Source organism: Mus caroli, unplaced genomic scaffold, assembly GCF_978045245.1.
Source record: "Mus caroli unplaced genomic scaffold, Mus_caroli_1 scaffold_13, whole genome shotgun sequence".
Lineage (NCBI taxonomy): Eukaryota > Metazoa > Chordata > Mammalia > Rodentia > Muridae > Mus > Mus caroli.
In genome coordinates, this window is record NW_028227268.1 from 42,380,303 (window position 1) to 42,393,855 (window position 13,553).

General features: G+C 41.5%; 1 protein-coding gene across 7 annotated transcripts in view; it reads right to left on the bottom strand.

Moving 5' to 3' along the window:
- Positions 1-410: 410 nt before the first annotated feature.
- The window catches only part of Rhot1 (ras homolog family member T1), a 63,081-nt gene continuing 49,938 nt past the window's right edge, over positions 411-13,553 (bottom strand). For 2 of the 7 annotated variants that reach the window (XM_029483400.2, XM_085829764.1), the window contains exons 18-22: positions 13,111-13,313; positions 11,969-12,064; positions 10,292-10,414; positions 2,787-2,930; positions 411-1,438 (exon numbers count right to left, since the gene is read on the bottom strand). In XM_029483400.2, coding sequence (XP_029339260.1) covers positions 1,321-1,438; positions 2,787-2,930; positions 10,292-10,414; positions 11,969-12,064; positions 13,111-13,313 — 684 coding nt within the window. In that variant the 3' untranslated portion in view covers positions 411-1,320. The remainder of the gene's footprint in view (positions 1,439-2,786; positions 2,931-10,291; positions 10,415-11,968; positions 12,065-13,110; positions 13,314-13,553) is intronic. The other 5 variants (XM_029483401.2, XM_021175385.3, XM_021175386.3 and 2 more) reach the window with 5 other exon arrangements.

Genomic DNA, 13,553 nt, shown 5'->3' on the forward strand with positions numbered 1-13,553 from the left:
ACGTTTAATTTTTTTTCTTCAAATTTAGAATGAAAATGGGAAGAGGAAGGAGAGGGGAACAAGCAGGCGAACAGGTTTGTAACTGGCTAAGTCGTTACTGTTGCTAAGGAAGGGTGATCTTGTGTAAAATATCCTCCCAACAACAGAAGGAAGCGCCATCATGACAGTCAGAAGGGCAGGCAGGGCAGGCAGACCTCCGCCACAGCCCTCTAAGTAGATCTCCTACACACATCCTACAACTTCCTTCCTACCGATTAGTATTTTTTTGTATAAAAATAATGTCTAAACTAAGAAAGGTAGAAACCAAAGGAGCACACTCACATCTGGACAGAGACAGTCACCTCAGAAGACAAAAAACTTCAAGATCACAGTACACAGCAGTTATTTATTTAAATACTTGAAAAGGTCAATGATGGAAAAAATAGGTTTATTGTGAGAGTTTATATTCATTAGATTTATTTTACCATTAAAAAAGTGTTGCCTCTAGGTTATCCTGGCCAGATACAGAACACATCATGACACATGCAGCTACGGCAATAACTACACAGACACGGCCATTCGAGGACGGTTTCACTTCAGGTGGGATTCAGCAGTGGTCAGGGCGGCTTCTTTATTGTAACTAAAAACATTGATAATATACAAACTGTTTTCCCCGTTTGATTGAAAGGGCTATAAAATCCACACTCTGACAAAGAAGCAATGTGGTGACACAGGTAACCTCCGCCACCTGCTCCTGCCTCAGGCCCTCAGCCACATACTCAGCTCCACAACTTTCTAGGTTTCATGATGGCTTTGAAGCCGGCCTACCGTAAGTGACGGAAACAGAGTGGTTTTGGAAAGCTGACCTTGTCTCCTGTGTGATCTTAAAAATGGAGAGAAACGGCTACAGAAGCCAAAGGATCGTTCTGAGTCACCTTGAAATAAATACGTGATGCCTGAGTAAACACAATCTCTGGGTGACTGAAACCTAGCAGGGTGAGCCAAGTGAACACTAGAACACTACTGTAGAAATGTCTGGAAACACCATTTCTAGAAGTCAGTTCAGGAGACCGTATCTTGCTTGAATATGTACATTATTTACAAAATATTCCCTTTTGGCCTCTGAAATTTAGCCACTTATATTTGGCTACTAAGATGTTTTCTTTCCACATGCCAGTCAATACTGCAGTCATTACTATGAGTAAAATACTCTTATGCATGAATTACAAATATTAATAAAGTAACTCTGCATGTATAAATATCTCAATATTCTAGCAGAATTTAAAGCATTCAGAATGTACATTAGAAGTATGTGTTTTGGTAGGCCGGTGCTTTCCTTAATCATCGCTGTTTCAGTAGTGCTTTGTACATAGCAAAGCCCACAACTGCAAAGACAGTAGCACCAAAGCTTGCGCGAAGCCAGAACGTTGAGCTCTTGAGGTCAGCTTGTGTCACGTGCCTGCAGTCAGAAAATACAATTAATATTTAAAACATTATTAGTAGGAAAAGTTACAGTACTCATCTAACTGTCTATCTGGGGGAAGTGTTAGCACACTTGTCAGGCTAACTGCATACAGTAATGCTCACGCAAAACACTGATCGATATAGCTACTACACACAAATAGACTTCAGTAAAGACAAATGTCTTTACAATTAGAGACTATTCAGAAGCTAACACCTAAATTTTCCTATATTTTTGTCACGTGGGAAATGAAGTCAGATAAACCAGCTGAAGACTTCTTAATGTCACCGTAATCCTTCAAAATGAGAATTGGGCCAGAGTCTCCCATTTTCAGGGTCACATTCATTGTATGTGAGGAAGACAGCTCTTCTATCCTCAGGAATCAAAAGCTATCTTGTAAGCAGTTAATTGACAAGTGACAATACTGTCTCAAGAGCAATGAAATTACCCCCCTCTAAAAAAGTTCCAAGGAAGAAGGGAAGATTGACTAGTTGGCATTAGTTTGGTCACTGCTAATTGAAAGAGAAAAAACCCAAAAACTAAACCCAACAAACCTTGATGTTAGTCAGACAGGCAGTGGTAACGACAGCAAACGAAGGGCATGAGGTAATGTGATGATGCATCAAAAGATAACGGCACAAAAGAAGCCATATTATGCATGACAAGATCTGGGAGAGCCTGTGCCACAACTGCGTTTGTGAGCATGTTCAGTTAGTAACACTGCTAAGCCCCCTCAGGCGTCTCGAGTGTGACAGCTTACCATGAACAGGACAGAGCTTAAAGCAATGATCTGAACACTGTATTTAAGTGCCAGTGAAGAGAGTTAGGCTGGGCTTTCAGAGAAGCGGACACACAGAGGTGCTATGAGAACTTCCAGAATTAAGAGCTCAGTTTAGACAGTCTTGGCTACTTTACAATTAGGCAAGCAAGAGTCAGATCATTAAAAGAAGAAGACACTGTCATATGCAAAGGAAGTAAGAGCCAAGAGTTCAAATCGTACATAACTGCTTAACCTTAATCATAGCTATACAAGTTTGGATTAGTTCTCACAAATGCAATCTGTTCTTCCCTAGAAACCACTGCAACCCAAGCCAGTGCTCCGTGCTCCTCACACAGGCAAACACCACATGCACTCCACAGCTCATCCTCAACCCAAGTCTCTTTTCCCACAGTTATGTTTTACACAGCAAAGGATATCACAGTTCATTCTACATTCTAAGTTAGTTCTTCCAGCAGGCATTGTTTTTACTTCTTCAAAGGTTAGGGAAGAGAATATTTAGATCTCGATTTTGTCTAGCTGGGAAGATTCTAATAAGACCAGCCCACTGGTGGTGGGAAACGTTACCTGTCATCAAGAAAAAGCTGACCGTGAGATGACTCCATGAAGATGGAATCTTCTATGGAGCTGACGGCGTGCACCTGGTGAGTAATACTGCCTTCGTCGTCTGCTAACAGCATGGCACCCCACTCAGCTACCCGGGCTTTTAACCTTTCACACACATGCACACAGTTCACAGCAGAGATGTTATTGAAATAACATCTTTCAACTTAACATACTACATATATTTTGGGTTGCTTTTCTATCAGATTGAATCTTATGCTTTCTATATTTAAAATCTATGTATCACATAGATAACTGCTGAGTTAAAAACAATCTCTAGCCGGGCAGTGGTGGCACATGCCTTTAATCCCAGCACTTGGGAGGCAGAGGCAGGCGGATTTCTGAGTTTGAGGCCACCTGGTCTACAGCCTGGTCCAGGACAGCTAGGGCTACACAGAGAAACCCTGTCTCGAAAACAAAAAACAAAAAACCCAATCTCTAAGTACTCTTAAAACATTCATACACTGAACAAGGAGACCGAAGCTGCCACATGCGTCTCCCATATAACTTTAGGAGGCTGGTCTCAGTAGACAGGAGACACTAAGAAAAATCCTTCAAACCACTGCTGTAAGCACTAGCACTGCCTGACAAAACCTGACCACCTCAGTAGTCACTCAAATGGGGCTAACACTCACTGTCATGGAGTTTATGTACCGAGAATTTCAGAATGTTGAAAACTAAAAGTACTATCCATGACAAAAAAATGACTCCAACATTCCAAACTGCTAGATTATCAAGAATCCAGCCTGAAGCCGGGTGTGGTGGCGCACGCCTTTAATCCCAGCACTCAGGAGGCAGAGGCAGGCGGATTTCTGAGTTTGAGGCCAGCCTGGTCTACAAAGTGAGTGCCAGGACAGCCAGGGCTACACAGAGAAACCCTGTCTCGAAAAACCAAAAAAAAAAAAAAAGAATCCAGCCTGAGACGGGCAGAGTCTGCATTTCTAGCAGGCAAAGAGATGACTTAAAGCAGGTAGTTCTCGACCTGGGGGTGTGGCCCTGTAGGGGTCGAATGATTCTGTCACAGGGGCCACCTGAGACCATCAGAAAACACAGATGTTTACATTACAATTTGTAACAGCAGCAAAATATCAGCTATGAAGAAACAATGAAAATACTTCTATGGTTAGAGGTTCCCACAACATGAGGAACTGTATTAAAGGGTCACAGCATTAGGAACACTGAGAACCACTGACTTAAAGTAACATCACAGGTGTATGTCGCTGAAAGTGTCTCACAGCTTTTGCTTCAACTTTGAGTGCTCATTCCAGGTAATCTTGGGGAATAACCCAGGGCCTTGCATATCCCATCACTAAGCCACATCTCTAGTTTTATTTATTTTAATTTCCATCAGGGATTTGTGATGTGCCTTGAGCCTGGGATCCTCCCACTTTTGCCTCCCAGAGTTGGAATTATGGGCAGGAGCCACTATGTCCAGACAGCTTGCTTTTGTTATTTTTTTTTTTTCCTTTTTTCTTCAATGTACAGGGAGAAAGCGATGAGCATTAAAGCTTACCGATGTCACACCAGCATCTGTCACAGTTAGCTCTCATCAACAGTCCTTAAATGAGTGTGTGCTTCAAAAGCTCCCTTTGTTGCTGTTTCAAGTTTTGTTGCTTGTGGGGGCGGGAGGGGGGTGAGGAGAATGTGGGAGGGCAGCACTGCAGTGGAGGTCAGAGGCCAACGTGAAGGTGTCAGGTTCTCCCAGGTATGTACTGAAGTCAAGAATGCTTCCTCAAGCTGGGCAGTGGTGGCACATGCCTTTAATCCTAGCACTTGGGAGGCAGAGGCAGGCGGATTTGAGTTCGAGGCCAGCCTGGTCTACAGAGTGAGTTCCAGGACAGCCACGGCTATACAGAGATCCCTGTCTCATAAACCCAGGTTTATAGATGATTTAGATACACAGGAAATGCTGCATAATCTCTACGCTGACTAGGGATGCTTAAAGAACAAATCAGGCAAACTCTACCTCATCATATTCTTCAATATACAAACTAAATGGAAAGTAACCTGAAGTCCTAAGCAGGAGCAGCTGACTGAGAATCTGTACCACAAGCTTTTGAGTTACTTTAAATTGAACCATATGGTGTTCTTCCCCAGTAACAAAATTTACAGTGTTGGAAATGAAAGCAAAGCTCAGATGACCTTCCCGTGTGGGTGGTCAATAGGAATGGACCCAGAGGCCCCTGGGTTTGAATGCTTGGCTTAGGAAGTGACACTATTAGGAGGTATAGAAGAAGTGTGTCACCGTGGAGGTGGGGTTTGAGGTCTCATATATGCTCAAGTCCAGCCAGTATGACACAGTCTCCTTCTGCTGCTCTCAGATCAAGATACAGAACTCTCAGCTCTTCCAACACCAAGTATATTTGCAGGATGCCATGCTTTCCACCATGATGATAATGGACTAGACTGTAAGCCAGCCCCAAATTAAATGTTTTCCTTTATAAGAGTTGCCTTGGTCATGGTGTCTCTTCACAGTGATAAAACCCTAACTAAGACAGAAACTGGTACCTGGAGTGCGGTATTACTGTGATAGGTGTGACCATGCTTTTTTAGAGAAATGTGGATTTTGGGTCTCTGATTTAGAAAAACAGTGAAATGCTTTAAGCACTGCTCAATGGGCCATCCAAGTAGCCTAAGACAGTGACGCTGAGGATGATGTGCACTGTGGGAGCCTGGCTCAAGGGTTCAGAGGAGAAGGATTTGACTATGTTGCCTAGAGAGTGCTCTTGTGGTATTTTAGTGAAGAATGTGGCTGCTTTTTGCCTTAGTCTGAAGAGTCTGCCTGAGGACAAGGTGAAGAGATTTAGATTAATTGCATTAACAAAAGAAATCTCAAAACAGCCTAGTGTAGACTCTATTATGTGGTTACTACTGTCCACTCTTACAGAAAGTGTTTTGATGAAAAAGAGCATGCTAAACAAGGAAAAATACACGCTGTGAAGAGTGGCACCAAAAGTGGGAGGAACTAAATCATAGGATTCAAGTTGATAAACGGATGGAGAAACAGAATAAAGGGAGTGGTGACTCACAGAAGATCACACCCAGCTGAGCTTCCGTCTTGTGAAAAGGAACTAGAGAGCAGCTAGAGCTCAAGTGTGGTAGTGTACACCACACTCCTTTAGTAAAGTGATCAGGACAGAGGCACCGCAGCTCTCAAGTTCAAAGTCAGAGCAAGGTCTGACTCTGCAAGTCACAGGACAGCCAAGCCTAGGCAGTGAAGGAAACCACTGAAAATAGAAAGCAAGTTATATAGATATAATAGAAAAAGGGTGCCATGTTCCAGTCCCAGCAAGCAGCAGAACTTGGCAGCTTCAGACATGTGGGACTTCTGGCTTTAGAGTCAAGATAGAAGAAAGGGGTTATGCGATCTCCCTCAATGACTAAGGAAAGCCACTGAAGCCATGCATGTGTCAGGGGTGTCCTTGCATGGAGGCCCAGAAAGGCCATTGTGCGAAGGTGAAGCCTGCATTGCCATAGAGACCCCCAAGAGGTTAGAGATGCCAGAGCTGTTGGATACCTGCTAAAGATACCTGCTGAGGAAAGCTGTTACCAGGGTGTGAAACCAACCCTAGAGAAAGAAAGGTTTTGCAATCAACAAAGCTGAAAGGAGTTGGAGATCTGAAGACACATCTGACATGGAGATGCAGAGTTTGATGTCTGTCTGTTAGTTTTCGGGTTTTGCTTTGATCCAGTGAGGAAATTCTGGATCCCTTCCCTATGTTTTTGAATGATACTGTATGTTCTATGCCATTATATACTGGAAGTATGTGATCTGATGTTTTGACTTTGATTTTATAGGGTATTACATTTAACAGATTGCATGAGACCTTGACCTTTGGACGTTTAAATATTGTTGAGACTGTGACAGACTATGGGGATTTTTGAAGTAGGACTAAATGCATTTAGCATTATGGTATGGCTACAAGTGTATGGGGGCAGGGAGTACAATATGATTGAATATGATGGGGGCAGGGCAAGTTTGAATAGAACTGTCCCCTACCTCCCACCCTCAATTCTGCAGAGTAGAATAGAAATAGAAATAGAAATAAAATAGAGTAGACTAGACTAGACTAGAATAGAGTCATGTGTTTTGAATTCTTGGCTAATAGGGAGTGGCATACTATAAGGTGTGGCCTTGTTGGAGGAAGAGTGTCACTGTGAAGTAAGCTTCAAGGTTTCGTATATGCTCAAGTTTGGCCAATGTGATAAGTCTCTGTCTGCTGCCTTTGGGTCAATATGTAGACTTCTCAGCTTCTCCAGCACCATGTCTGCCTGCACACTGCTGTGCTTCCTCCATGATAGTAGACTGAACCTCTGAAACTGTAAGCCGGCCCCAATTAAAGGTTCTTCTTTATCAGAGTTGCTATGGTCATGATGTCTCTTCCCAGCAATAAAACCCTTAGACAAAATTATGAAAATATTCAGATATGAAATAAGGCTTCTATGTGGCCCTTGCTGTCCGGGAACTCACACAGTTCCTGCTGTCTCTGCCTCTGGGGTGCTGCTGGGTTGAAGCATGCTTGCTTTCTTGCATGTGTGAATGCCCTCCTGAGGGAACGAGGCTCTCAGCTAACAGTCCATCAATGACTTTTAATGAAATACCAGTTCTTTATCAACAGTATTAATTAAGATATGCTTAGCACGGCAACCAGTAGTGACCAATCACCAACTACTGTCAAAACCTGAGAAAACAGAAATCTCCATTCTCCTTGACACCCAAATACGTTCCCTTGGGTGACGAGTCAACTGTGGGGCGAAGAACGGAGACACTGTCACCCCCTGGGGTCCTCCTTTTCTGCTGTGCTTGTTTGGGACAGGCTCTTGAACATGTAGCAATCTAAGCACTGCACCAGGCTCCGTCTGCCTCCATTTTCAAGGGACTACCTTAAAACTAAGACTGCAAAATGGTGGCTTGTACACACACACTTTGTTCTGGTAATTTCTAAAGTCTTTTTTTTTTAAATATGATTTTATTTATTATATGTAAGTACACTGTAGCTGTCTTCAGACACTATTTTCTCCTCTCTCTAGCCCCGCTCACTCAGGCCCAAAGATTTATTTATTTATTATATGTTAGTCATCTTCAGACACCCCAGAAGGGGGCATAAGATCAGATCTCATTACAGATGGTTGTGAGCCACCATGTGGTTGTTGGGATTTGAACTCAAGATCTTCGGAAGAGCAGTCAGTGCTCCTAACCGTCAAGCCATCTCTCCAGCCCCTCTAAAGTCTTTAATGCATATCTGTCAATTACCAGAAGATTTCACATCAAATTTTGTTTTTTGGTGGGTTTTTGTTTGTTGAGACAAGGTGTGCTATCCTGGAAGCCTGTACATCAGGCTGGCCTGGAACTCAGAGATCCACTTGCTTCTGCCTGGACTAAAGGGGTGTGCCACTACAGGGCCTCGTTCTAGCACATGAGAACAACTTCTGTGGCACAAGCACATGGTGATTCTCCTGCCTCAGCTTCTCTCTCTAATGTGGGATTAGAAGTGTGGGTAGTAGCATGTAACAAGCTCACGTCACATAAAACTTCTGATTTGTAGTGTTTTGTAGAATCAGAGAGCCAGGCAGCAGTGGTCCTCCCCGGCACAGGATAGAGCATAACAGTGAGTGCCTCCTGCAGACAGGCCTCTTCCAGCCTCTCTCTCCTCACACCTAGGCACTTCATCCACCCACACCCTCACCTACAATTCTAGATCCTTTGGGAACTGAGTTTGGGCCTCCACTTACCCACACTGCTTTCCTACATGCTATAACCTAGAAGAAGTCTGAAGGACTGCTGTGTTGACGAGGAAGAGTGGCCGTAAGCTGTTCTAAAGGACAGAGCTAAAACTAAGAGAGGAAAGCTACAGGAAAAACATCTTACCTAAGAAATTAAGAGCAAATGCAAAACTTCTCTCCAAAACAGAAAGCTGTAAGCAAATAGCTACCTCTCAAGAAGGCAGCAGAGAGAGCCATTCTCATGGTAGTATCCAGATGAATTTCAGAATTTTCCAACTCTTAAAACCCAACACCACAGCTAGGTTTGTTTGGTTTGAACTAGCCTTACACTCTTGCCACCCACCATGGGGGAGTCTGTCTCATTACAAGATACTCTCAAAAGACAGGCTGAACTTTACTACAGAGGAGCAAGGTAATCCCCTTAAGCAGTACTTAAACAGATCACATTCTTATTCTTGAGCTGTTACTGCTCAAAGCATCACTAAAACACTTGCAGAATACCTTTAAAACTCTTGGCAAATAGTCAGCATCTCATGGGCTCAGCTCCTACATTGGTGATGGCCACATACCAGATTATTTAATCCAGTTAGAGTCTAGCCAGGACACAGATGCAGCTAGAGTAGTCAAGGATGGGCCAAGTAGCTAAGCCATTTTTAACTAAATCTATTATTAGCTTGATCATATGTTTAATCAAGTCTAGCTCTTAACTGTATTTAGATGACTAAAAAAACCAAATTCATCCTTAGATGTATCCTTGATATAAAATATAAACTAATATTACATAGGTTTTAAATTTAAAAACATTTAAAAGGGTAGCATGGTAAGGAGAAGAATGAAAGCTCAATGCTTTGAGAGAATAAATGCATCCTTTCCCCATTTCATTTCTGAGAGAATACCTTACTTTCTAGGGCTATGGCATAGATCAGCTCACTGAGTGTGACTTCAGTAAGTAAGCTGCTTATTTGGAATAGACAGGGTTAGTTAACTTGAGGGAGGAGGCTTAGAATCCAGCACTACAGCTCTTTTTTCTGTTCCATACTCCTTAAGACCTTTAAAGCCCTGAGTGACTCAATAGCTAAGGGTTCTTTATAACATGTGAGTTTAGTTGTCAGCGACAACCCCCACCCCACCCCTTGAAAAAGTAATTGGGGATCTTTTAATAAATTTGATCTTTTTTCCTAAAAAAGAAAAAAAAAGACCTTTAAAGCTGATTATTAGTCTTGTTTCTAGAAGCCATGTTCTTTCAAGTAAACATTCAAGGTACTTTTTTTTCCCAAAAGGAATTCTGGAATTATAAATGGTTTCAAGAACACAATATAATCCATATTAGTATGGTCTGCATATGGTATGTCATAGGAACATGAACTAAATACAGTACAGTGCTTTTGATTTTGGATTGACATGTCTTTTCCTTACCACAAAAGTCCTTCTAATCTACAACTCACACCCAAAAGACTATAACATCCATGTACATATTATGTCCTAAAATGGAAGATAACTACTTTCGTAATGAAAAATACTCAAATCTTGTTTTATAGTTCCCCAAATAGACCTACTAATTAAAAAACATTATTAATGATGATTCCCAAACTAAACATTGCCACCACATTGAGACTTTCAGTGGGAGTTAGTGGGGGTCAGCTGGCTTTTGCCTTTGTAGTGAGTAGCTCTATCATAAATAGTTATCCACGTTTTCTTTTGTATTTTAACAGAATGCCTGGTACCCAGTAAATAAAGTTAAGAACCTGTTAAGAACTGCAGTGAAGATTTTGTTCTTTACAGATTGCAGCAAGTCTGAGTTGAGGAAGTTCTGACAGATGCAAAATGTACACCTGTTGCAGGTGCACATGCAGCGTAACCGGGCATGGCTGTGAACACACAGAAGGACAGGGTTGAGTTCTCACTTCTAAATACGGCACAAGCCGAGGGTGCCAGCTTAAAAAAATAGGCATAAGCAACACTGTTTGTAGAAAGGAGAAGGACAGTGTGGGGCATGCTAAAGTTGTGCAGAATTCCACATTTGCTGAAAACACAGTAAGCAGGAACAGTTCTTCCTTCCTCCCTGGAGAAAATCTAGGGAATATTAGCTAACACTTTAAAAAAAACTGCTGGAGGGAGAGTGGAATCATCATTAGATGAGATTTAGTGGAATACATATGCACAGCAATAGATGGCACCCTCAACTAAATTAATAAAAATAAAACTTGAGTAAGGCATAGCACCAACTGAAAGGACAGGTTTGCTAGCATTTGAGTAAGCGCTCCCTCGTCTTCCTCCTCCCTCAGCATACACACATGCCTGAAAACCAGGAAGGAGAAGGTGACAAACGTACAAAAGCCAACCCTACGAAGATATGAACTGCATCGTCTTTAATTCACCAAGCACCCTGGCTCCCAAAGGAAACCAGAGTGCTTCATAAATATGCACTAGAAGAAATGCAGAGTCAATTTCATCAGCTACAAAACAGCAGCTATAAGTATGACGGATGACACTCCGGTAAGGATGCAAATATCTACAGTAAGCCAATTGAATCACTTATGAAATTGAAGGGCTGACTCCTTTCTGGTTGAGTGGAGTTTTACTGGTTAGTGCAGGCACATGGGATAACCCACTTCACCTAAGCCCTGTCTAGAATGCAGGGGCCTTCAATGACTGTTCAGTGGTCAAACAAAGCCATCACACCATCCTTGACAAGGTATTGACTGGCACAGAACCCGCTGAGAAGAGCACCATTGGATGAAATAATGCCATCACTTCCTGGGTCATCTGATCATTTTCAAAGGCTTCTCAATCAAAGGACTTGGTTTAGCTTGTGAGAGCTGATGAGACCACAGCATGCAGTGGCATGGTTGTGGCCATTAGCAGTACCCCAAAAGTGCCTAACTCACAATATGAAGAAAAACAAGAATCAATTTTGAGAATTAATGTTCAAGACATTTCTTTTTAAAATCTGGCTTGTGGTGAGGAATTGTATCTCTGCTACTAAGACACTGCCAGCTGTCATACTGAAATCCATCCGTGATTTTATAAACTCGATCTGACTCTTCTATATACACATGGCTCCACCCACCAAAAAGGAGAGATGCAAAGTGTGCTGAGCAACAGGGAGATGCTTCATGAGAAGTGGTTTGTAGCTGGTTACATACAAGTGTCCATATATGTACATTTATCATATATACACACACACACACCAGTTAGCACGGGTGCTTTAGAGATGCAGCTCTAGGCACACCTGCAGCTACCTATGCAGCTGGAGAAGTACTGACACAGCAGGGAGGGCACTGAGTTACAGCTAGGCAGGGGGTCTGACCAAGCAGTGCGTTTCTAGATAGAACTAAATATTAACAGCAACCAAGAAGATTTGGCCACCCTATAAGAAATGTAAACAAATCCCACAGAATCATAAAGAAAAAGTAACTTACAAAGCAGTTTTTAGAAAGACCCAGATTTTTCTCAAATTCTCTATTCTATCAGTGCTGCCCATGTCTCGGGAGAGGCTGCCTCTGTAATGATCCTCTCTGCAGATAACATACATGAGAGTCTTAAAGCAAAGGTAAAACAAGGTTTTTAAATCTTATATTAATAGGAATGACTTGTCTTCCAATACAGATAGAAAAGCAAAGGTTTGCTGGTTTTTTTTCCCAAGTATTAAATAGAACACCAATATACTATGACTTCAAAAATTTGTACAATTAACACCTTTTTGGAAAGCATTAGTCTTTGTTTATAATAATGTTCAATTATTATTGTTGTATTTGAATAGTGTATTGATTATACTCTATTCTAGTTTTCATGAGAAAAATGACTTAAAGACTGACAAGAGAAATAAACAGAGTATGCTCTAAACTCCTGAGAAACGCACTGCCTGAAAAGCTGCTTATGTTACAAAATAGAATTTAAACAAAAACACTACTTGAGTTGGATGTCATTAAGATCATGCAATTTTAAGGCAGTTAGTAAACTATGAAGATAGCCATAGTTATATGCTTGCATATATATGCATGTATAGATATAATAAATGTACATGAAATTTATGGCTATAACAATGCAAAAACTTTACATAATGGACATTGCACCTGTAACTTTTTACAGCACTTTAAAAAGGCAAATCCTGAATTCAAACATAAAATTTAAGCTCAATGTAAATTCACAAAAGACTAGAATTCAGCACACACCAAAGGTCAATTATCAACATAAAAATTTAAAAATGAAATTGTGTTCATATGGAAAATGCCTTATAAGCATAAAGCAACATGATGTCAACTTCATTTTATCAGAACAGGATTGCTGTCCGATTCTTGGTGGGAGCTGTGCTTTATCATCGTCCTATTCTGTTAGGACAGCTACAGCTCGATCAAAACCATACAAGTGTTCTGGAAGCACTGCTCAGATCATTTATGACACTCAAACCAAATTGGCAGTTGCTCAAATTTAGCCCTTCTCATTACAAAGTTTCTTTCTGTTGCTGAACAATTTTTATGTGACAAAGATGCCGCATGGCAAATGGCATGCAATGTTAACTATGATCCATGCAACGTGAAAATGAAGACAGAGCAGTACTTACGGATACATGGCCATTGTTGTCAACTTAACAAAGATATCCTTACTGGGAGCATCAGCAGTATTGCAAGTGAAGGCTTGAGGTGGAGGCATTTTGTGTTTCCTGCAGAAATCAGTAGGTGAGATACTATGTTCCTGTTTGACTTCATGCAGGTCTGACTTTGCAGCTACAATTAAGCAGGGAATTCTGCTGTCCATAAAATGTTGCTATAGAATAAAAAAATAAAATCAAATATTGATGGCGAATTCAAAAATTACTATATAATGATGTAAATGAGAACACTTTCGCACACAAGCAAAGCAACGACAATTCCAAATGGAGAGAATGAGTAGCAAAGTTTGGTAGCGCTAGGTCAGTCTCCCGTCTCCAGGCCTGACCAGGACTGCTTTTCTTGTAGGTAACAAAACCCTCATTCTGAAGAGACACTATATAATTTTTTTTAAGAT